This window comes from Colletotrichum phormii (genome assembly GCF_030913505.1).
Source record: "Colletotrichum phormii strain CBS 102054 chromosome Unknown BDP81scaffold_14, whole genome shotgun sequence".
Lineage (NCBI taxonomy): Eukaryota > Fungi > Ascomycota > Sordariomycetes > Glomerellales > Glomerellaceae > Colletotrichum > Colletotrichum phormii.
In genome coordinates, this window is record NW_026851456.1 from 1,286,450 (window position 1) to 1,309,720 (window position 23,271).

Here is a 23,271-nt window from a genome sequence, read left to right on the forward strand (position 1 = left end):
TGCGATATCGTACTACAACCCACGCAAGCAGAATTGGCATTTCTGTGCCCTCGTACGTGTAATTGCCACGGTACTGCCTCGTTCCTTTTGTCTGTTGCCCTCCTTGGACGTCCCCGTCGACGACCTTCTGCCAATGGTCCAAACCTCTGAATTAGGTGGGCAGAAAGCAGTCTACGCCATTCATACTGGTTCTGAACCCGGGGCCACTCAGGATCTCCCCATTGTTGAAGACGAAAGGTATTAATAATAATGACTTCGAGGAGAAAGTTCCAGGCAATTGCCTGCCAACTGCCCCGCCTCACGGGCCGGCTGAAGTCGTAATAGGACCGCATTTGGTCCCCGGTATCTACGCCGTTCATACGGTGATTGTACTCATCGATTGCGAGTGGAATCCGGAGATCCTTCCGCACTTCGGGCCCGAAGACCTCCCGTGCTGCCCTCTTCGCAGCGGTATCTCCAGCCGGCCGTTTGCGGTTTCGTACAACGTCGGATGTCTCTCGGAAGACCGTCGTGAGGAAGAGAACGAGGGAATTATCCTTCCAAGTGAACTGGTTGACCTGGAAGTTATTCCAATGAATGGTTTGGTATGGAATAGCCACTGACAGTGATTTGGGTTAACATACTTTCCCGTCAGCCGTGGAAATCGCGTGTAGTTGACCCCATGGAAGTCCCTTGCCGTCAGTCTCTTTCTCAGCAACCAATGTCTTGTCGATTCCACTATCCTTCCGGCACGTGCCGGTGGCACCGATCCGCTGGTCACGGAGGGCCCGGAAGAGCTTTACTGAAGCAAATAGATTATCAAGAAACACGTGAAAAGTGGCCAATGGAAGCAAGAAAAGCAGTGATGTGACCACCCGCTGGGTCGGCGTCAAGGCTGTTCGCCGGGCCTCCTCGTCGCCGGCTGCGGGCCGGGCTTGTGCCACGAGGCCGTAGGGCCCGTCACCGTGGACGTGCCAGAGCCAGCGGAGGGAGTACCCGGCTTGCGCCAGAACCCAGACCTTGAAGCCGGTTGGAATCGGCTTCGTCGGGATCGTCGTGGTCTCCACTGCCCGGCCCGTGAAGCGGACCATGGCCTCGTCGACGGTGAGGTCGGAGCCGGCCCGGTAGAAGCGGTCGCCGGTCTCTTGGATGTGAGCTGACCACTCGTTGACTTGCTGGTACACCTTCGGCATCTGCTTCTCCCGGGGCTGCCCGCGGCGCCGGCCTGCCGTCGACGGCACGGAAGCAGGGATCTTGGCCGGGTCGAAGATCCGGATGCGGCGGAGGAGGAGCTGGAAGCGGTCCCTCGAGATAAATCGAGTAAACAAATGGATAGGATCCTCTGTCTGTTGTGAAGTAGACCAGTATTTAGATATTTTGGTTTCAGGGTGTAAGCCCATATAAATCAAAATGCCCAAAAACAAATAGACTTCGTCTACAGTCGCTGACTTCCACTTGAGACTGCGAGAGTGTTTCTTAACCGGGCCCAGCCTCGCCGAGCGCGGCGCCGCATTCGTCCACTTAACCCACCGGCCGACGAGGCTGGCCGGCACGAACTCGAGGAGGAGGTCCAGCGGCTGCGGTGGTAGGCTCCGGACCTCCGTGGGCCGCTGCGGCACCTCGAAGGGCACGAACTGCCCAGGGATACCGGGCTCAACCTCCGGAGGCTCGCGGGGCCGAACAGTGGCATTATCACATTGCTCCGGCGTACAGTCGGCAGTGCAGGCGGCGGCGAGGTCCTCGGGCAGCAGGGCAAAGATACACGACTTCGCCGAGCCCGTGGAACGGCCAGATCCGTCAGAATCGTCAGAATCCATTAATTGAGTATTGGTAATGATGGATTTGGTAGATGTACCGGAGTGGAAATCATAGGGGCAACTCAAGCAGTGGATGTACCAGATGCGGTGCGGGGTAAAAGGGGGCCCGTTATGTGGAGCCAATGTACTGTCGCCTTGCAGCACTCGATGGGATAAAATTGTGTCATATTGCAACCGTGAGGTGTGTACTGCGTGAAGGCCGTCAACGAATTTCTTCAAGGCCTCGCTGAGAACATCATAAAGTCCATATTGAGACACCCAAGCAGTGTCACCGCCGACCTCAGGGTGTTCCTCCATGCGCAACAAGGAGTAGGACGGCGGGTTGATCTCGAAAGACGTGTCGGCGTGAAAGTCTCCAGAGGGCCAAGGAGTGTACTAGAGTATTTCACGGTGATCCTCGCGGCTACCCTTAATGATAACGTACTTCACATCCTTTTGCGCGGGATGACGATCGAGAGTGCCGTAATGCTCGAACAGCTTCACTTGACCCTCAGTTGCCAGGTCCTGGTTCCGGAAGAAGACGACCCCGCGCTCGGTAACTAGGAGTGCCAGTTCATCTAGCTGCTGCGCCGAAAGCTGTGACAACTGCACACCTTCCAACACTGTGCCGATTAATTCTGTCAACTCAAATCTTTTGGTGCCTGAAAGGAGGGCCGTCTTTTTGGAATCGGCGAAAGAGGCCCTATCCTTGTCTGGGAATCTCTCCTCACGAACAGGCTCTGGTGGTACATGATCTTTGATCTTCGGATGGAAGTGGGGATGCAAGGAAATTGGGAAAGCCCGAGTCCGGGGAGACACGCTTTCTAGACTCCAAATTCGACATATTGAATAGCCTTGACAACAGTATAGAGGGCGAAACCTAGAAAAGATAGATTTCGTGTCTGAGAGGTCTACCTCCAGAAGCACAAGAACTCATGAGTCGCAAACACGACGCCGTTAATTACGGGCAGCAATTAACGCCATATATACCCTACGACATCATGTTACTTTTGCCATGATAACACGATGGCACCTTTCTCATTTCCCCTCGAATTATGAAATCAAGCACGTCAACGTCTGAATATTGCGCGATCTGACCTTGGAATGACCGCTATTGAGGCTTCCTCCTGATTTGTCGGCGATGACGTCGGCGTTTACACGTTAAAGTGATACTTAAGATGAGCTTCTCCCGCACTTTTTGAGATGCTAGCCAGAATTTTCGTCGACTCCACGTTGCTTCGATCGGGAAGAGCTCTGGAAAAAACGTTCAGTGTTACCAGAACTGGACAACACGTCTCCTCCGAAGGCACCAAAACAGAGGGCCACCAACATCAACTTTTGTTACTTCCTCGTGTTTGACATTTGATCGAGAAATCGGCCTTGCAGAGAAACAATAGTGCCATTTCAGAAGGACGCTTGATTTGCATCAGCAATTGTTTGTCGGAACACGGCCGACGTTCTGGTGAAGAGTGGCAATGCGCATGCTTCAACAATGGGAAAGTCGGCCGCTCCCGATGAATTGGGCCTTTCAATTGGCGCCAAAGACATTCGCAATTCTGAAAGCCGATTGCATCAGTATGTTACCTAAGCCTAGCTGAGTAGAGAGTGGATGCTTGAAGGTGAGATTCGAGCACTCTGAGGGGTCGCCGCCGATGGCGTGAGCGATCCAGACGATGGCATCAACGTGAGAGTGGGTCATCTTATAATACGTCGACACGGCAGACAGCCGAGTGTCGGCCCAGAAGATATGCAACAGCTTTAGCACAACCCGACAAGTTGGCTCTGCGACGCATGGTATCTGTTCAGTTCTCCACAGAAATGCTGCGACCACGGCAACATTCCGTTCCGTCGAAGCGAGAAGGCCGAGTTTGACACCTGAACAGGTAAGCCGGGATCAATGAGGGGCGAGATGTAATTTTTCCTTTTAGAATGGCTCTTGTTTTGTTTGCCGTACAGCCGTAGCTCTTGCTTGAGAATGTAAAAAAGCTTCCTGTTGCCATGTTCACCTCGCCCATCGCCGTACTGCTCCCGAATTGATACCAGCGAAACCAACCCGAACTGCGCTGTTCTTGATAATGATAGCAACGATGGACGAGATGGATGAGAAGAACGTCAACGCGGTGGCCAAGAGCCCAGAAAGCCAGAGTGACGGCGAAAATCCAGATATCGACTGGACGCCGGAGGAAGAGCGTCGGCTGGTGCGAAAGTAAGTTGCATGGCCGCTCTCAGGGTTTAGACAACTCAAGCTGATTGATGGTCATACAGAATCGATTTCATTATCATGCCGTTGTTGATCCTCGCTTTCTTTGCCCTGCAGCTCGACCGTGGCAACATGTACGAACTCTACCTAACCACACATCGTTGATCTGTCCGGGAACAGTATCTGATTAGCAACAGTGGCAATGCCTTGACGGATTACTTTCTTAAGGATATTGGAATTACTCAGAACCAGTTCAATGTTGGCCAGCAGTTGTTATCTGCAGGGATCGTCATTCTGGAAGTTAGTTCGAGGAACAGCGATCACCTACCTTACCCAGAGCACCCAGCTGACATGAATTGTAGATACCTAGTAATCTAGTTCTGTACCGCATTGGACCGACGCTCTGGATTGGAGGTCAGATTGTGGCCTGGTTAGATTTTCCCAAAGCTGTCTAGTAAGACCGTGATAGCTCAATAATACTGACAAGTGGACACTGGACAGGGGATTGGTTGCGACTTTTCAAGCATTTCAAAAAGGGCTAGGAGCATACATGGCAACTCGCATTCTCCTTGGGTAAGCACGAATATTTTCCATTGAGAAACAACATCATGTGAAGGGAACTGACAGTTCATACGTGTAGCCTTTGCGAGGCAGGTTTCATTCCTGCAGCTCTCTTCACTATGACGAGATGGTATAAGAGGGACGAAACGAGCAAGAGGTTCTCGTGGTTCTTCATTGGCAACATGCTAGCTGCCGCCTGTTCAGGCCTCATAGCGTACGGAATGTAAGTAAATCATAAGTGATAACTTGTCTTGTACGTCGAGCAAGAGCTGACAGAGTGTACACCCTTAGTCTGCACATGAGAGGTATCGCGGGACTTGCTGGGTGGCAATGGCTCTTCATTGTAAGTCAGCTTTGGTCTACGGGGAAAGATTGGCAAACGAGAAAAGACAAAACCATCGCTAACAGCACCAGCTTGAGGGAATTTTCACAATTTTAGTCGGAATCGCCTTTTTCGTTTGCTTTCCCAACCAAGTCAACAACCCAGTTTCGATGCTTGGCTTTCGCTATTTCTCCGAGCGAGAAGCCGAAATCTTACACAGGAGAGTCATGATCGACGACCCTTCCAAGGCTCACTCGAAGCGCTCAGTGAGCTGGCCAGAGCTGAAATCTGCGGTACGTGTTTGAGTTGCTAGGTCGGAGTAAACCAAGTGTAAGCTGACGTCAAATCAGTTGACGAATTGGAGACTTGTTCCACACGTTATTTTCACTATCGCTGCTCTGGCGCCATCTTCGACTCTGTCGTCTTATGCGCCGTCTCTTGTGAACTCTATGGGATTTGAGAGATTGGAATCCAATGCCATGGTTTCAGTTGGCGCTTGGCTCTTGATACCAATCAACCTCTTATGGGGATTTCTTGCGTAAGTCGTTCTGCTGCCAAGATAATCACCATCAAAACAAAACAGAGTTGACTGATGTTCGCAGCGATAAAACGGGAGTTCGTGGTCCATGGGTGTTTCTAGGCCTGTTGACATTCTGGGGCTTCAATGTTAGTTGACATTTTGTCAAGTGCTTCATCTTGGCGAACTCCCCAGCTAATTATACACAGCTTGGCAACTTCCTGCTCATTGACGCCGGCCGCAATTCGAGATTTGCCATGTTGACCCTATCAACAGCGTTCTCGTTTCCTTGGCGTAGGTTCAGATCCTTCCGAATACACGGCGTCTTCATGTAACTGACGCGCATTACAGACCCTGTCAACGGCGCTTGGGTCTCTGCCAATGCCAAATCCGCCGGTGAGCGTTCTATCACCATGGCTATCCTCATCATGGCTGCCAACTGTTCAGGCATTGTTGGCAAGCAGCTTTTTAGAGAAGAGGATGCACCAAAGTATCGTAACGGATGGACCGTTATAACAGGCCTCACTACTGCCGCCGCAGCTTGTGGTATTTGGGCCAATGCCCAGTACTATATTCTCAACAAACGAAAACTGAATCGAACAGGACTCTCTTATCAGTACTAATGAGTATGCTAGCGAGAGAGTGGAGCGGCATGGTTTCGACCTTTGGATATTAACAAGGGACTCAGGGGGCGGCGGGCGAATGATGGACATCGAGTAATTCGTCAATGCCTTTGGCGAGCTTGGCTTTCCCACAACGTGTTGAAAATCACGGATGCCAGTGTGCGATTACACACGCTCAATTCGGGCTCAAGGGGCTTTGCCTGCTTTGCAAAGATCGGCTGGCAGAAGAACCGTCGAGTGGACAGGGCTTGGCCGTGCCTGAATTGTGGCCGTCTCTAGCGGGCGCTTTGCCATCGAAACAATCGATGTAAATGGCAGAGTCATGACTTGCAAACAGACATAGTGGGCCAAGTCCGGGCAAAGGTCTAACCTGGAACACTTTGGATCAGATTAGGCTTGGGCAGAACTCACGTTATCAAATCAATCCATCTATTAGTCCTATCAAGTTCTCTCGGCTCGTCATCGGCTCCGGCCTCCACGTCGCGCCATGCGTTTGATGTTGAACTTCCTCGTCCATCGCTCGCACAACTTTCCTGTAGTGGTCTATGAGGGACTCAGGATAGTCCGCAAGGTCTGGGATAGTCCATTGGTCATAGCAGGCCCCGTGCGTATTAGCCGCGAAATAGGTCCCATGATGTCGGATGAACAAGAAGCAGAGGTAGCAAAAGTACTTGGAGGCGCCGAGACATCTTGGCTTGTGCCAAGAACTTTCAGGCTTTTCCAAGTCGTGATGTACGGACAGAATGACTTCTGCGTGCACGTGAGTAGATTTTGCCCACGGCTGGTAGGCGAGAGCAAGCGGCACTGCCTCGTAGGGAGGTAAGAAAACGAGTTCAGCGCTGTTGAAGATCATGGGGTGTGAGTGGGACAAACTAGTCAAAGTTTGACAGATGCGATAGTAAGCTGCGATCTTTTCTAGCTGACGCAGGGTTTTGAGACAAGCCTGGATTTGAGCTGTTGCCCTGATAGCTTGCAAGCGTTCTAGATAGTTCGCAACCAGGGTGGACGCGCAAAGTTGGTAACTAGACTGCGCGATCTCGACCAGCTTCCCGTGGTCGTCTGGGTCTGTCTCGAAAGCTTCTAGCAGGGCGGCCATCTCCGAGAGTTTACACTCTAGCGCTGCCCGCGTGGCTGATTCTTTCTTGGAGTAGAGAAATTGTGCACGGTGTATGAGGTTGGCGAAGTCGGCATACAGGGGTTTTTTGTGAGTGCGGGAGAGATAGATTGGCTTCTTCCATTTTGCGGATCGAAGCCGGTTGAGAAGGCGGGTTTGGTGATGCCGGATGACCAAGTCCAAGAGGCTATGTAAGGGCTTGGCAGGCAGCGGGGTAGAGAGGATTTGGAAAACAGAGCGTAGGAAAGCCTGGGATTCGGGCTCGATCGCGTCTGCGGAGGCTATGGTGACCTTGAGACTTGCTGGGAGTGTTTGTTGATCTTGACTGGAGCCTCCATCGGGACCTCCAGTTGTAGCGTCGAGTTGTATCCGACTTTCTTGGACAGTGGCGGCAGCAACGGACTGTGCTCCCTCGCCAACAGCAATCAAGTAGGCAATATCGTCTGCCAGACGTTGCTCCGTGGCAATTGTCAGCAGGCGAGAACGGGAATGCTGGACTTGGTCGGCGCCCTCTCTGTGCGAGACATCCGTTACGATCGCCACTGGGGACACATCTGCAAGCACTTTAACACGTGCTTCCGCATTGCCATCTGAAGAAGCTGTTGAATAGGATGGCAGCGGGAACGATTCAGCGTCGACAGGAACAGCATTGGTCAGCTTCTCCAACGATACCACATGTTGGCGAAAGACAGCTTCGGGGAGATCTCTCCAGATGGACGATGCTGGCGAGGCAGTGACAGTCGGGCGGGGGGGGTTAAGTCCGCTTGACTCGGAACCAAAGTCCGTCGGTAGCGCGTCTAGCAGAGGAGACAGGGAGAGCGACATGGGTAATGAGAGCGGAGATGTGTGTGTATGTCCGTATGTGTATGTATATCCGTATGTGTGAGAGTGAAAGTTTGCCAAGGATTGGTTTGATGTGTTGTGTCGTTGATGTTGAATGGGTGGGTGAGGGAGGATTGAGGCTTGGCCGACTGGGTTGGTGCAAGGCTGCGACCCTCTTGGCTGTTCTTTCTGTTCTTTCCTTTGAGCAACTCGAATGACTGGTGATAAGCCCTGAGGTGTTGTTGGAATATGATTTCCCTCCTGACCTTTCTGAAAGTGGAAGAAACCCGCCGCGCCAAGCCGAGATGTGGGAGGAGATTGAAAATTGGAATAATATTTTCTCTCCAGAATTATAGATTCCAGCAGGTCCACCCGATGTCCCGCCTCCACCTCCACTGAAAATAATCTGCTGCTGTCGGAGAGGGCCTGGAGTCCTGCACGGAAACCTTGAAGTCAAGGCCGATCTATGCAGCCAATTACGCGGCGGCCTTCATCTGTCGCAGTGCCGCAGTCCTGAATTTAGTGTGCCAAGATAAAACGTTATTGCACGCTAGGGATCTCGGCAAGCTGCACTGGGCAGGGCATCCTTCTGGACTCTGGACTTTGGAGGGACGACCACCTCCCGCCTGGCGCAGTGGATGCAAGTCGTGGGATGGTGGGAGAGCTGCTGAAGAGAAGCCTGGAGGATGGGATGAACGAGTATGAGACCTAGCGAGTGTTGTAATAAGTGGACGTTAATTTCTATGAAGCCATTGTCGAGTGTTCCTAGACCTTTCACTCAAGAGTACTTACCTTACTTGATAATTAAAGTGCTCGCAGATTGTTATGCGCAAATCTTGGCTGATGACGGAATAGCTCAAAGTTTCCTCCCATCCCAAGGATCGCTTGCTGTTTCCGTTCCGATCTAAAGATAAGCCATAGCTGTCAGGAGTCAGCAAATACTGCTTTTCACTACTTACTGGTTGTCCATTCATACAGAAGTGCAGATACCAGACGAACACACAGCCGCTGCGCCGCAAGCAGTGAGTTTCGTCTCCTGTGAAGGTATCCGCAAGAATCAGGGGAAGGCGACGAGTCAACAAAGAGCCAATGAGCGGATACGAGAATCCCAAGCGGCGCCCAGGCGGTACCCGAGAGTGAGACACCAGCCGCTGGCGCATGTCAGTGCTCAGATGCGCCGCCCGGTTCCTGTTCCAAGGTGTCGGTACGCCCGCTCGAACCCACGGAGAAACGGCGCCGCCATGCCCGATGAAGAATGTCGGTCGTGTCCCAGGGTCTTGTCCTTTGGGAGGAGGTCTTGGAAAAGTCTTGGGAAAGTCTTGGACTTTTCCTGGGCCATTGAGGAAACGCCGCAGCTAGATATTTGCCAAGACAGACCATTCGTGGCTGTTAAGATGGACTAAGATGGGTTCCAAAGGTCTTGGCAACAGTCAACATGAAGAAGCTCTTGCGCTCCGGGCTCAAAAGCACTTGACAGGTAATGGGTAATGGAATACACATGACAGGTTAAGCTAGTTTCAGTCCTCGCCTACGCTTGCCGGACTAAGGTACCGGTATGCAAAAACCTAGAATGCTATAGGTAGTCTCGGGCATGGTACGAATATTCATACACACTGCTCCGTACGTGCACAGTAAAGAGTAAAGTCACAATGCAACGTGGCTGTGTGCCAAAAATGCATCCTGGGCATGTCCACGAGCAAACCCCTTCCCCTTCAGTCTTGGAGGCTCTTGGCTCGACATAGACCGACCTGCGGGCTCATCTCTGGCGGCGTAGGCTCCAATCAGCGGAGCCACAATGACCCAGGCGCATAGTTCTTCTGGGCCCTAAACTTTATCTTGACCAGCATCAAACACGCAGGGCTCAGTTTACCTGCGTCTACGCCGACCGCTTAGCCCTCACCTCACCTCACGATGGGCCTCTCTACATTTGCCGCACCGAGTAAGGCGCGCGCTCTGGAACCCCCGGAGCCCTGTCCCCAGTCCTTGGCGTCAGCGTTGTCGCATCACCATCGGTCCTAACTAACAACCCCACCACTGTCACGGGCTGGCAGCTGCTCGTGCTCTTCACGTCTTCCTGTCCCATCTTCTCCGCCCTGCTCCTTCGATGCCATGTGCGGTGTTCGCAAGTCCGCTCTAGCCAGTTCGGACGATTTCATCACTCAGGAACAATTGTATGAGCCTATCCCAGTCAGTGGCGGCTATTCTTGAACACGGATGACAGAGGTTAATGAAGATGTGGCCACCAGCAGGGCGAGTCAGCCGCTCACAGACCTGCGTCGGCGCCGAATGGCTCCCTCAACCTTCTGTCACCACTGAAGCTGAGTCTCTTGCATTGTTGGGTTGGAGTCTTGGAGGACCCTCTCGTCCCTCTTTTGCTTGGCCAAGATTCACCATCTACCACTTGGCCAAGACTTACATATCTGCTCAATATCGCGGGATGTGGTGTTCACGCGGGATAACGTGGTGTGACCTCCACTGGCATTGCGACGCCTATCGCCAAGCGCTCGCCAGTTTGACTTTTTGATGACAACCTGTTCCGGGCAATCTTTCGGCGTCCTTTTCCAGGTGTCTTTCTGGCAGCGTTCGCTACTATGCTTCTCTTGGACCCGACTTCTTCTGAACGTGGAGAGGCCCCCCTTCCGTTCTCGTGATGTGTTTCCCATGTCCTGACTCTTATCCCTGCCAGTATTCCCCCTGGTCCCGTCCGCGATTGATCATTGCCAAGCACGTGGTCGCAAAGAGGTCCGCCCCTTCCATACTCCGAGCAGATAGCTGGCAAAAGCCTGCCAGTCCATCAAAGGGGCTTGGGATTCTTGCGTCTTGACCAGGTAAACATGCCAAGACGTTGCTTTCTACGCAGATTGGTGCCATCATGGCGCCATGAAATTAATATCGCATCTCGTTGTCATAGCTTCCCGCTCCTTACGATTAACTACCACTCTGCAGTGCTGGTGTATATTTACCTTTAGATCTGCCGCTGTCTAATCTGATGTTTCATAGAGTTACTCACATCTCACTTCACTGAGAACCAGTCACTCTTTTATCCTACTCTACGATCGCTTGTCCTATACAATCTTTGTTCTCACAATGAAGTCAGCCACTATCCTCTCCCTCATTCCCGCGGTCGCCACCTTCTGCCACCATGGAACCAGCCTTTTCAAGAAGGATCAGCTTTTTAAAAGGGCTGATGGTACCTTTGGATTCGATGGCCTGAATGGCCCCCTGAATTGGCACTCCATCAGCTCCAACAACTCTGCTTGTGCTCTTGGTAGAAGCCAGTCTCCCATCAATGTTCAAGAGTCAAACACCAAGCAGATTCAGGGCTCGACCATCACTTTCAGCCCCGACCAGCATCCCGAGGGTGGCGAACTTGAGAATCTCTCTGGATTCCTCGAGGTCCGCGCAAATGGTACTATGAAGAATGGCGGCAAAACCTACAACTTGCGTCAATTCCACTTCCACACCCCTAGTGAGCATCGTATCAACGGCGAGCACTTCCCCCTCGAAGTTCATTTTGTTTGGGAGGCTGAAATTGGAAATGGTGTGTCCTTGCTAATACTGATTCTTTGCAATCCCGTATGACATGGCTAATCATTATCTAGGCTCCTCTCTCGCTGTCGTTGGCTTCCCGATTGAGGTTGCTGAGACTTCCGACCCTCTTTTGGCCGCCGTCTTCAAGAACGTTGACAAGGTCACCGAGTTCGGATCACACGCTGAAACTGGACCTCTGGACTTCACCAGTCTGTCCGAGCATATCGCAAAGAACACCATCTACCAGTATGTCCATTCTATCGACTCGTGGAAGCCTTTCCGAAGATTGATCTAACATGTACCAAAGATACATAGGCTCTCTCACCACCCCTCCTTGCACTGAGTCTATTGCCTGGAACGTTGTTGGCAGCCCGATCCCCCTCGATATTGCGACCTACCTGAAGACGAAGAGCATCATGAAGTACAACGCCCGCTATACCCAGAACAGCCCTGGTGAAATGAACTTGTTGGAAAACGCATATGAGAGCCTCAAGAAGATTATTGAGAGTGAACAAGGTACGAACTAGATTTACTAGATGATCTTCAAAATTGAACACATTTTTGTTACATTCAATGGAAGCAACATAGGATCGAGTCTTAGACTTGGCGATTGAAGCTACAAACCTTGGAAGCTGGGCAAGGTGCTCTGATAATGAGCAATGCCAAGTGAGACATGGAATTCGCTAAACATGGGTTCAGCCGCAGATCCCGTTGACGAAAGTCCGTGCAAGACGAAGAACAAGAAGGGCGGACGCAGAGACTAGACAGATTCAACAACAACATCAACAAGCCATTGAAACGCCGTCGGCAAGTAGAGGATTTGACACGTGCGTCACTTCCTCATCCAAGTTGGCGTCAACAATGTCGGGTCAGACGCCGGGCATCGTTCAATTCATTAATCGAAAGAAGATGTAGACAGTGGACAGCGGGTGCGGTATTAATTCATTAGAGAAGCGCCTTCCAACACGCCATCGCCTGGAACCGTTTATATATTCAATCTACAACTAATCAGTAACCTATGAAAACCTTCCCTTCAAGCTACTTGAAAATTGACTCAATGGCATCCATGCACCCATTGAACATCTCGTCCAACATTCCAGCTAGGACCGGTTTGAAGGTTGGCTCCGTCCACTCAGATGCGCCCGACCAACTGAATTGTGTTTTTATATCGCTGATGGCTGTCAATTTCAGTGTTCCACGGGGGTGTTTCGTGTTTGGGACGCCGCCGAGAATCAGGTAGGTGATGGTGTGTCTCGGGATCGGCTATCTCGAATCGCTCGTGGACCACATGACCGTTGTTGAAAGTCAGTGTGCGAATTGACCCGATACCAAATCCCTCAAGACTGGACTGGATGACATTGGGGAACCAGAGCTTTTCGGAACCAAAAGCTGCAATGATTGCCCAGACATCGGAAATTGGTGCATCGATCACTCTCACAATTTCCTTCGTCTTGTCCTGTGCCATGATGCCGGAACGAACGGCAGTAAGATTTGAGATGAGGTTGAGTTTAGCTTGAGGAAACAGCGCTTTGATTAGATGAAAAGAGATCAATCCCTCCCGGGAAACAAATTGTGTATGTGCGCCGGTAGATTTTCTCTTTTGAAGCCCGTTGCAGCCGGTGGGATATGATTAATTGAGCCTGTGGGATGTTTGTCTGCCCCCGGCCGACGGCCGCGGGATGCGACGGAGCGATCGCGGACGTCACAGGCCGCAGGCGGACTTGGCGCAGATGAGATCCGAGCTTCAAATGCCCGATTTCCGCAATCAAGACTTGACCTGAGACATTCAAGTTCACTGTATTGAGTAAGCGGCGAATTTCCTACATTGTTCCTGTGAGGGATGAGATACCTAAAATTGCTCAATGATTCTCTCTAGTACCTTATCTTGGTGCAGGAGTACTGGCAAATGCTGTAACTGGACACATTGTCAATGGTCACAACGCAAAGTGCCGACAATGAATTTGGAACCGTCGAGGAAATTCTCTCTCTTTGCCGTTGCACACAATCCATCCTACTGAAAATCTAGCCCGGGGCTTAAGGGGCGATAACAATTTCTCCAGGTTCTCTTCTGTGATCTGCGGCATCCCAAGCCTCTTCCCAAGATTCCAAGCCAAACGTTCTGACCGGCCCCATGCCAGCTCGCTCCCCAAGTGGCAAAATACCGCGTTCCACTAATTTTATGAGTCGTTTGGTGTGTGTGTGTGTTATATTTAACGCCGTGGCGGCAAGGGCGCAGCCGCCCTTGCGGCCGACCTCCCGAAGGGTATATGGCGTGGAGAGCCGTCGCCCTATAACTATTGCTAGATACAGTTCAAATCGTCCTCCAAATCGTGCCTTATGGCTACTATGCGTTCTATCTGTCCCTGGTTCCCGCTGGTGCCCCAGTTCCATTCTTGAATTTTGCGGCCTAAGGCCGGATATGTCTGGAGAGGGCGGCCTGCCCAAACAGGCCCCTCGTACATGTTCTGATTTGTACAAGACCATTCCTGCCCCAGTACTTGGTTGACGACGTGTACTCGCCGCATATCCACTTTTTCTTGGTCGGAGGGTGTGGATATGAGAAAACCCTGGCGAGGGCCCGGAAAGGGTCCTAGGCCCCGTATTGGGCTCTGCCCTACCCTTCCCACAGGTAGTTAAAGCAGTTGCCGGCGGCTGGAATCGAACCAGCGACCTCTGGGCTCCAGAGGCCTTGCCAGGTGTATGCCACTACACCACGCCGGCAAGATGTAGAGTAAAGAGCTAAGGAAATGAGCTGGATTGAGAAAATCGTTCACCGCATCGTCGCCAGTCATTTTTTTGCGTATGTTTCATTTCGACATGTCTTGTTCCTCTCATGTGAGGCTCGGAGGACGAGTAAGCGTTTATGGGCTTGTTAATATCAACGCTTGATCGTCATTGTTAGAGACATATATGTTGGCAGTGGGGTCTCATTGAGACTGCGATATTAAGCAAGGTAGCTCATTAGTTATTATCACAAACGATAGAATGCTATCAGGAGTAAGATTGATTTGAGCTCTAACGCCCCTGATGTTGTTGATGATGATGATGATGTATTTAACGTCTGGTAACAAAAGGACATGCCGGGCGCTATGCCGACATGGTCTATGCTAATCTAAACTATGTTACAGGCTACCGTCTTCACCTAACGTTCCTGTTCAATGACTCGGGCAAATTTCGGAAAAGAAATTGGTCTCCTCTATCCATTCGCATAGAAGAGAGGCTCCCTTAGCAGAACCTAATAAGAAATTAATGCTTGCTTTGGCCATACGTTGGCGGAGGTAGCGCGGTGTAGCCTTGCGTCCACGCTTGCAGAAGTAGAAATGGACTAGTATCTTAGGTTTCCTATAGCTGCAGTTGAGCAACGCATCTTGATGAGCAAATCTCTCGTGGTATACTGCAAAGTCTCCATAATAGGATCTTGCTGCGTATAGCCTTCCTAATAAGTGCCGAGGGAGGCGGAGTTCGGGCGGCTTGGGGTGAAGAATTATCTCGAGGTCGGCATATTGCCGAGGGCATTGGGACAGCCATTTTCTGGCAAAGGCTTGGAAGGCAGCTGCTTTAGCTTGCCTTTCTAGGTGCGCTAATGAGGGCTGTGGTTGTGATTTTGGGATTAGTTTGTAGGCTTCCTTGGCTAGAGCATCCGCTTCTTTATTTCCTGGTATTCCCGTGTGCCCAGGGCACTACCAAATATAAACCCTGCCGGGGGTTGTCCAGCTCTCTCTTTGTCTCCGAGTCTAGGAGGAAGAGAGCCTATTGAAGGCCCTAAATCTAGCCTGGCTGCTTCCTGTGCTCTGGGAGTATAGTCTAGCCGCGACTGCGAGGTTGTTAAGGTAGATGTGGACGTTATTTACTATACGAGCCGTAGGAGCCCGGGTGGCTTCTATCAGGCCGTGATACGCAGCATATGCCTCCGCGTCATATACCTTAATTTAGGAGCCGAGTAGTTCGGATCTGCGGAAGATCTGCCGTATAGCTTAGTACCCTACCTAGCCTGCTCCGGCGGAGGTATTACTGCCGTCCGATATCTAGGACCCGTCGGTATAGATAATAATGTCCTGCTTAGAGAAAGTTGCCATCCTGCCTGCAAAGGAGAGGGCCTGTTCTTCTTTGGTCTTATTAGGTTCGTAGCCGACCCTGGCGAGGGCTATCTGCCAGTCCGCTAGTTGCTCCCAAGGGGGGAGTTCTAACGGATCGATATATTCGGTATTTTTGCTTACGAAGCTTGCCATTCGTCATAGCCGTGAGTCTGGTCCTGATTTGTCCCTGAGTCTCGTTCGGAGAGGGTGTCGCTCGTCCAGACGATGGATTCTGGTGGACGCTGTGTGGAGCTTCGCGTCCAGTATCACCTCTGCTAGGGGTAGAGCCGCCTCGCGCTATAAGATCGGTACAGGCGTCGTTCTGTATACGGGGACCATCGCTCTAATAGCTTTAGTTTGCATCGCATCCAGTTAGTATAGCATACTACCAACCCCGTTTAAGATAGTACGTCCATTCTTTATCCGGCTCTTGCCGGGCCACCATACTTCAGATATATAGTACTAAGTAGGTAATATATAAGAGGTAATTGCTTAACGAAGTAAGTACGTAGGCGCGCCCTAGATAGTGTTCCCTAGTCCCTGTAGTCCATTAACTACTTAGTATGCCTTTACGGAGAGGTTTCTTACGTAACTTTTAAACATAAGTTTATAGTCAAAGTGAATGCCGAGCCAGCATAGAGAAGAGCCTTCTTTAATAGCCTGAACTATATAATGCCTCCTATCCGGTAAACCTACTATAATTAATAGGTTTCCGTTTTTTCGTCTCTTGGTAAAGCAGATTAGTTCGGACTTATCGAGGTTAAAAGTGATTCCTTCCGTTGCGCCCTATCCTAAGGTTTCTTTTTATTCCTTAGTTAGGATGTCACAATTATTCTTTAATAATATTAAGCTTACCAAGATAGCGATGTTATTAGCATAGCCAAAACGAGATCGCTTCCTTCTTGGGCGAGCTATGCCTAGCTTAAAAAGAGGTTCAATATAGAGTATAAATAGAATGGGAGACACGGGTAAGCCTTATAGTAGTCCGTATTCGAGACCGAAGACGTCTCCTACCTCCCTATCAAGCCTTATTCTTACTCTCCTTCCGGTAATAAAACTTAAGACTTAGCATACGAGGTTCTCCGGCCATCCTTATTCGCGGAGGCGTCGGACTAGTCGTCCTAGGAGCACTACGTCGAAAGCCCCTTTTATATCGAGCATAAGCATAGAGGTAACCAGGCCTCTTTGCCAGGCGCACTCGATATCGTAGATGGCCGCTGCGATGAGGTCGCTATAAGAGCGAAGAGGGAGTGCTCCAAACTATTAATCGTACAGAACACGATATTTAACTACGATCTAGGTAAGTCGTCTGGCGATGAGTCTCTCCAAGCCTTTTCCGAGGACGGCCAAGAGCGCAATTGGCCTATAGGAGCGCGGGAGTGTCTTGTCTCTTTTTCCCGGTTTTGCTAGGATCACGAGAGTTGCTTCTTTAAAACAAGTAGGATGCTAACCCTCGCGTATATACCCGCTATAAAGTAAGAGGATAATATCCTCGATAACTAGCTATGCTATTTTTAAAGCAGCCGTAGTGATTCCGTCGGTCCCAGGAGTCGTATTTCCCGCGGTGAGAACCGAAGACCGTACCTCGTTCTTCGTAACCTACGGGAAAGGAAGCGTAGCTTGCCTTTGTAAGACTGGGCTTTCTGTTAGTATGTCCTCGGAGATTATAGCGTTTTTAAGGAGGACGCGGGTAAATAAGTCGCGCTTCTCTTTTGGTTATGAGACAAGCGTGTCTTGGTTATCTATATCTCGGAGTGGCGGGGTCTGAAAGGATCCTATGGCTTTATACTAACCGACCATTTCAAATATGTCTTTGCTTGAGGAGGCTGAGGAGATCTTATCTTTCTAAAAGGCATCCTTGGAGCGTTTAAACTCGTAAAGGAAGTCCTGTTTTAGAGCTTCGACCTCCTCTTCTTCCCATTGGCAGTTCACTCCGGCTACACGGAGTCTTACTAATATCGCTCGCTTATTCGCATAGGCTCGGTATTTACGTATACAGCTTTCGCTCCAGTATGGTCTCCCTATACCTTTCCCGAGCGTACGCTTTATGGAAGCCGTGAGTACTTTATTAAGATAGTCTATAAGCTATTATACTAAGAGATCTAAAGACTGTGGGTCTTAGATATTGCTTACAGTGCGGCGTATAGGTTATAAGTTACGTTTAATAATGCCGAGGAAAAGCTCCTCGTCCATCGTGTCGAGCCGAAACCTTCCCGGGGTCTGGCTAGGTGAATCGATCAGGGCCAAGGGGACCCGGGTAAGCAGAGATTCGTAGTCTGATGTCGTATGTAGTGACGTTTCTATGCTAGTGGAAGCCCCGTGGAGGTTGCTGGACGCCCAGCATAAATCTAGGGTGTTGCCGCCCTTATGCGTGGGTTCACCTATAGGTAACATTAGGACAAGGCTGGCGGCTTCTGCCCATTCTACTAGGTTTTCAGCGTCCGGGGAACTCATAGCCTCGGGCTACCACGTCCAATAGTATAAGTTAAAATCCCCCGCAACCAGTACTCGATCCTCAGGTTTGGGTTGCCAGGCCGCTAGGATGTTCCTAAGAGCCTGGCCAGATTATAAAGAGCCACGAGGGACGTTATATACGTTAATAACTATAAGGACCTCCTTCGTTCCTAAGAGGAGTCATAAGAAGAGCAGGTCTATAGATGGATCGGGTAGAGGCCGTGTTTATACGCTTCGTACCCCAGTTCCTCTACGGAGGTAGGTAAGTACCCTAGGACGGTCTTCGGTCTAGTTATCCACTAGGGTGAAAGTCTCAAAACCTGGGTGGTGTCTTATGAGCCTCCTCTCCTCCGAACGGATAGATGGCTCTTATATTAGGAGTATATCGATCTAGGCTACGTAAGCTAGGTTTAGTACTATTTCGTAGGCGGATACCCGCCTACCTATATTTGCTTATATAATTTATAAGGTTTTAGAGGGCTATATTCTTTTTTTATATCTTATTCGCCGGGGTATAGTCCATTACTTATTCTTCTTTACGGGAATATCGATACGACTACTGGGTCGCATTTCTCTACAATCTTTCTCCCTTAGCTCGGATGGCCCGTAGCTGAGCCTTATCCCTCCTCTAGGCTACCCCCTTCACCACTTTGGGTTAGATAGGGCAAGTCGCATCGAAGGCGGCGTAAGGCCCGTTACACAACGGGCATTTAAAGGGGCAGTCGCAGCCATCATGACCCTCAGTACCGCCACAGGGTGCCCGGTGTTGATCAGTTGTGTAGGAAAGAGAGCTGCACTTAAGGCATCTCTTCCTTCTAATACACGTTCGTTCGCTATAAAAACCGCCGTAGCGGAGATATTAAGGAGACCTCTTCTCCTTCGGGAACTACAGGTTTATAAAAACGCTAACCCCTATTAAACAGAGGCGTCTTAATAATTGCCTTACGGCTTCCGCCTTAAACCAGGCTATTACTATGCCTAGCCTTTCAACTTCGTCCTTCTTAGAGAAGTATACTTTTTCAGGCTTAAGTTTCGTCGAGACCTGGATCTCTTCAAGGAGCTCCTCGGTCGTGATTTCTAGCTTAGTATTGGTTACTAGACAATACCTAATATAAGGGACGTTTACGATATAGGCTCGGATCTAGGTATCGCGTTACTCGATCGCTTATACTTAGAGAAGGGCAGCGATCTATTCTCTATTCTTTAATAGGACTTTTGCACTATCTATTAACGAAGGTAGGAGTGCTAATCCTGTCTTAACATAGTCGATCCCCTTAAGGGCTTCTCGGGCTTGGGGACTTAGCCTTTCCCGAACAAAGATATATATATCGTAGGCTTTCTCGTTCCGAAGCGGGCTTTTAGGCAATAGACGCGCGAAGATACGTAAATCCTTTAAGGCCGCCCGGTTTGTAGCTTGTTTTGCGGCTTGTTTGGCTGGCGTTGGTTTATCCTATCTTCTGGATAGTGGCTGGCTCGCCACCGCTGCGTATGAACGGACTAGGGGCGGCTAGTTCTGGGTTATGTACGAGGGATACCCTAAGAACTCAGGTCAGTCTCGCTAGGCCCTATGCCAATAGCGTGTATAGACCTTACTAGACCACGTTGATACCGGTTTGAACGCTGTTTCTCCTCCTGAAGCTCTTTATCTAAGGATTCGATCTTCGTTAAACAGTCTTTTAAAAACTATTCCCTCTCGGCGTCCCGACGTAGGAGGTCCTGGATAAGATTCGAAAGCTTATTGATCTCGTTTTTAAGCTTAGAATTGTCCTAGTGGTTGACCTGCTTAACCACTCTGACCTTTGTAGTTGGCTTCCGGACTCGTCCCGACCGCCGAGATATACCGGCGTCCCTGTGAACCGTGATCGATGGCCCTATATCTAGGGAGACCGCCATGGTCGTGGAATTCAGCTCGTATGGGCTGATGTTGAGAGATGATAGTGCAGTGGGCCGTAGCCCTCTATAACCTTAATAATTACTAAACAGTGGGTACCTTTCGAGGTATGTGCAGGAGACCGCCCCTGATGTTGAACTATCTCACTGATTCCGTCAAGACCAGTGGACTACCTCGCACCCACGTGACACCCTGGTGCAAAAGCCGCAAGACTGTGGAGACATGTGGTTGAGCCAGCATCTGTAGGTAATAAAAACTCACTTTATGTAAGCAACTGATTATTGCATCAACCCCTCTTCACGTTGTGGCTTCGAGCGCGTTCCTTCTTTCCTCTCAGCATGCCAAATGGCTGTCTATTCACTTCAAGTAATGGCTGACGCTGCTCACGCAATCAATAGCCTGTCCTCATTTCTATCACATCAAGAGATCAAAGATGTAGACGGTCTGAATCAGTTCCTTCAATCTCTTCCAGAACCTGCTCCGAGCAGCTTAGGACGGCACCAACCCACCGATGTGATCGTCTTTTGTGCCTCTTCGGTTTTGTCACTGGCGGATGTAGTTTTCTCGGCCGTGACCACCTGCGAATTGAAGTCGAACAAGCAAGTTGCCAGGTATACAAATGGCCCAATGCTATACGATTAATAATTATTCGATTAATTACTGATCATCATGTTTAGAGAGGGACGAAACACGGTTATGGTCCTATGTGGTGGGATTGGTCACTCGACGCCATTTCTCTATGAAGCAATCAACAAGCACCCGGTCTACAGCGCGATTGCCGATGAAGTACAGGGAAAAGCCGAATCGCGTGTATTGCAACTCATAGCCGAGCGCTGGTACGGCATCCAGACCCATGATGTCGGAACTGCGGAAGCAACTATTCAGCCAAATGATACGAACAAACTTTTGGTTGTAGTTGAGGATCGCTCTACAAACTGTGGAGGGAATGCAGCCGAGTCAAAACATGTCCTCGAGGCCTGTGGGATCCACTCACCGAGATCCATTGTCATAGTGCAGGACCCGACAATGTCAAGACGAACGGTAGCCACTTTCCAAAAGGCATACGAGGGAGAGTCCAGCGTTGTACCTCGAATCAAGAGCTGGCCTACGTTCATTCCCAAAGTGAAAGTAGTCGATACATTGAAGGGGCCTATTGACAAGGATATCATGGTTCAACTTGAATTTGCCGACGAGCAGTATGACCATAAGACGTCAAGCGGCATATGGAGCATGCAACGCTTCGTTGATTTACTCATGGGGGAAATTCCTCGCCTCAGAGACGACGGCGAGGGCTATGGTCCAAGGGGTAGAGGGTTCATCGTTCGTGTTGATATCCCGGAGAGCGTCGAAACTGCCTGGGCACTACTTTACAGTCTGATAGGGAGACAGGGCAGAAGCTGATGGAGTTAACGTGGACAATAATGATAAAGTGATCTAGATATGCGTCACTGCCATGAGGTAGTCGAATGGGAGCCTCAACACCGAGACAGAACGCGTGGATCACGTTCTATGATGCCATACTTCAGTGGGAAGAACATCAGCCAAGTCCAGGCCACCATGCAGGTGCTATCTCATCGGGTGCGGATGGACCCCATTTTCGCCAAGGGCGGGGTAACCCAATGAGATTCATTGCCTGGAAATATCTAGAAATATTTGCCCAATCAGATGCTTATATATGGGCGTTTTTGGAGTAAAAGTGGGTAATTCTGGTCTTGGCGAAAATGGGGTCCATCCGCACCCGATGGGATAGATTGTACACGATGTATGGTTCGCGAGACGGTTTAGTTGATTCTGTAATTTGCGGGGTATTTAATATCACACGTGTGGCTAGGAGGTACCTTCACATCTTGTCTTTTTTGAACCAACCAGAATAAAATAATCTTTCACCGCATTGTATATGTTGTCTTGGCTCGTGATCAACATCAATACCTGGGCATAAGTCTCGTACTTAGTCAAGTATGCTCCGGAGGCTCTCATCGAAAACCGTTGTAGAATTACTCATACCAATGCTTGATTACTATGTTATCTTTGAACGGAGTACTGGGGATAAATTGAAATTGAGGGCCAATCGAACTGGACAAATCTCACTAATATACGACGAGGTTTGGCCTTTACTGCAACGTCAAATTTGGAGCAGCGAGGACATACGATATTATGTATATTTGTTGCCATGATCCAATCCTTAGACCAACTTGAACATACGGTGAATCCAGACTCCTTCAACTTGGCCTTCGTCGTGCTAAATCGCATCGAGAACTATGCTTCGCGTACCCAGCACCCCGCGAAGCCTCTCATTGTCTTTGTTGGCTCCTTCCATTTAGAGTCCACAGCATCCATGAGATACTGCGAACAGTGCTCAGTGTGCCCAGGGCTGGTGACGATGGTGTCAATTGCAGCCCGCTCGTCGTACAGAGCGTAAAATTGGCGCCGCCACATGATAGCGCAGTGGTTGATGTGATCCCGGATCGAAGTCCAGTAGAAGTCTCTTTCTGACATATCGTCGATGGTCAACTGCTGCGTCATGTTTTTATCCGCAAATGCCCCCCAACTAGCATCTTCTTGATATTCATCGACGGAGTCCTTGTCAAAGCACTGCGCTGGGACCCAGTGATTCAACAAGACGTCGTATTTGCAACCCTTTGCCCTTGCCTCTTGTGTCGTGGAGCCGCAAGAAATTCTTTTTCTACCGGTGGTTATGTTATGTCGCTGGCCAGCTGCATAGGTAGTCGAAGCCTGGGAAAGTGCAGTGCCTTGGGACGTTGTTGTCGCAGCTGGTGTCGAAAAGAACAGAAAGAAGACTAGTATCCATACTAGTGATGTGCCTATGAGTACGAGAGCATGAGAAAAAAGCGTGCTCCGACGGGTTGATGGTCGATTTGGTGATGTTGGCTCTTCGGTCGTCGGGTCGTCCGAGTATTTCAGAAAGGGCTGATATTCGGGTATTGAAGACATTCTGGGTGTGAAGTTGCATGCAGATAGCTTGATGGTCAGATGGGACTACGCTCCTCATCACCGACTGCGCTTGCAAGGAAAACTCTCAATTTTTATTCAGCTCGTTGAACTATCCGTGCACTGAACTCATGCTGATTTCGCTCTAGGAGGGCTGTGCGGAAACTCGCATGTTACAAGTGCTGTTTTGGATTGCCACTCACTGCACCTGTATTGATAACTGAAGCGCTTGGGGGGCTGTTTCATCTGGAAATTCACGTTATTGATCCGGCCTCATGTTTCAGTAAGACTGAAAGTCCATTGGGTAATTCGATGTCGTGCGTCCCTGCGCCCCGCGCGATTGGATCGCCGCCCCAGACTCGAAGCATAACCTACCTAAGCATAAGGACAATTTCTTAAGTTCACTGCAAGATTAAGCCCATGGACGAGCTTCCCG

General features: G+C 50.1%; 6 protein-coding genes and 1 non-coding gene across 7 annotated transcripts; 3 read left to right on the forward strand and 4 right to left on the reverse strand.

The window, feature by feature from the left end:
* Positions 1-3,862: 3,862 nt before the first annotated feature.
* Positions 3,863-5,998, forward strand: BDP81DRAFT_396172 (alternative sulfate transporter; the record flags this gene model as incomplete). Its single annotated transcript, XM_060588151.1, has 12 exons — positions 3,863-3,981; positions 4,041-4,109; positions 4,173-4,275; positions 4,338-4,405; positions 4,477-4,548; positions 4,616-4,759; positions 4,828-4,879; positions 4,951-5,151; positions 5,209-5,396; positions 5,461-5,524; positions 5,585-5,669; positions 5,727-5,998. 12 exons carry the CDS (start codon positions 3,863-3,865, stop codon positions 5,996-5,998), a joined length of 1,437 nt encoding a protein of 478 aa, XP_060443554.1.
* A 415-nt stretch (positions 5,999-6,413) lies between these two features.
* BDP81DRAFT_482622 (uncharacterized protein) lies at positions 6,414-9,177 on the reverse strand (the record flags this gene model as incomplete). The annotated part of the gene is made up of 2 exons (XM_060595020.1): positions 6,414-7,909; positions 9,159-9,177. The coding sequence occupies 2 exons, from the start codon at positions 9,175-9,177 to the stop codon at positions 6,414-6,416; spliced, it is 1,515 nt and encodes a 504-aa protein (XP_060443555.1).
* Positions 9,178-10,935: 1,758 nt separating this feature from the next.
* On the forward strand, positions 10,936-11,992 carry BDP81DRAFT_493246 (carbonic anhydrase; the record flags this gene model as incomplete). The annotated part of the gene is made up of 3 exons (XM_060595347.1): positions 10,936-11,475; positions 11,537-11,711; positions 11,773-11,992. Exons 1-3 carry the CDS (start codon positions 11,022-11,024, stop codon positions 11,990-11,992), a joined length of 849 nt encoding a protein of 282 aa, XP_060443556.1. The 5' UTR covers positions 10,936-11,021.
* A 511-nt stretch (positions 11,993-12,503) lies between these two features.
* On the reverse strand, positions 12,504-12,930 carry BDP81DRAFT_462674 (uncharacterized protein; the record flags this gene model as incomplete). The annotated part of the gene is made up of 2 exons (XM_060593926.1): positions 12,504-12,717; positions 12,788-12,930. The coding sequence occupies 2 exons, from the start codon at positions 12,928-12,930 to the stop codon at positions 12,504-12,506; spliced, it is 357 nt and encodes a 118-aa protein (XP_060443557.1).
* A 1,178-nt stretch (positions 12,931-14,108) lies between these two features.
* On the reverse strand, positions 14,109-14,186 carry BDP81DRAFT_t217. Its single transcript has one exon. It is a non-coding gene; the product is annotated as a tRNA-Gln (tRNA).
* A 6,029-nt stretch (positions 14,187-20,215) lies between these two features.
* On the forward strand, positions 20,216-21,505 carry BDP81DRAFT_432303 (uncharacterized protein). Its single transcript, XM_060590766.1, has 2 exons — positions 20,216-20,497; positions 20,564-21,505. The coding sequence occupies exons 1-2, from the start codon at positions 20,232-20,234 to the stop codon at positions 21,285-21,287; spliced, it is 990 nt and encodes a 329-aa protein (XP_060443558.1). The 5' UTR covers positions 20,216-20,231; the 3' UTR covers positions 21,288-21,505.
* Positions 21,506-21,821: 316 nt separating this feature from the next.
* BDP81DRAFT_493258 (uncharacterized protein) lies at positions 21,822-22,838 on the reverse strand (the record flags this gene model as incomplete). Its single annotated transcript, XM_060595348.1, has 1 exon — positions 21,822-22,838. One exon carries the CDS (start codon positions 22,836-22,838, stop codon positions 22,143-22,145), a length of 696 nt encoding a protein of 231 aa, XP_060443559.1. The 3' UTR covers positions 21,822-22,142.
* Between the last annotated feature and the right edge of the window lie 433 nt (positions 22,839-23,271).

Coding starts and splice junctions, on each gene's coding strand:
- BDP81DRAFT_432303 (XM_060590766.1), top strand. CDS start 20,232: ATGGCTGTCTATTCACTTCAAGTAATGGCTGACGCTGCTCACGCAATC. Junction 20,498..20,563: donor TCGAACAAGCAAGTTGCCAG/GTATACAAATGG, acceptor CATCATGTTTAG/AGAGGGACGAAACACGGTTA.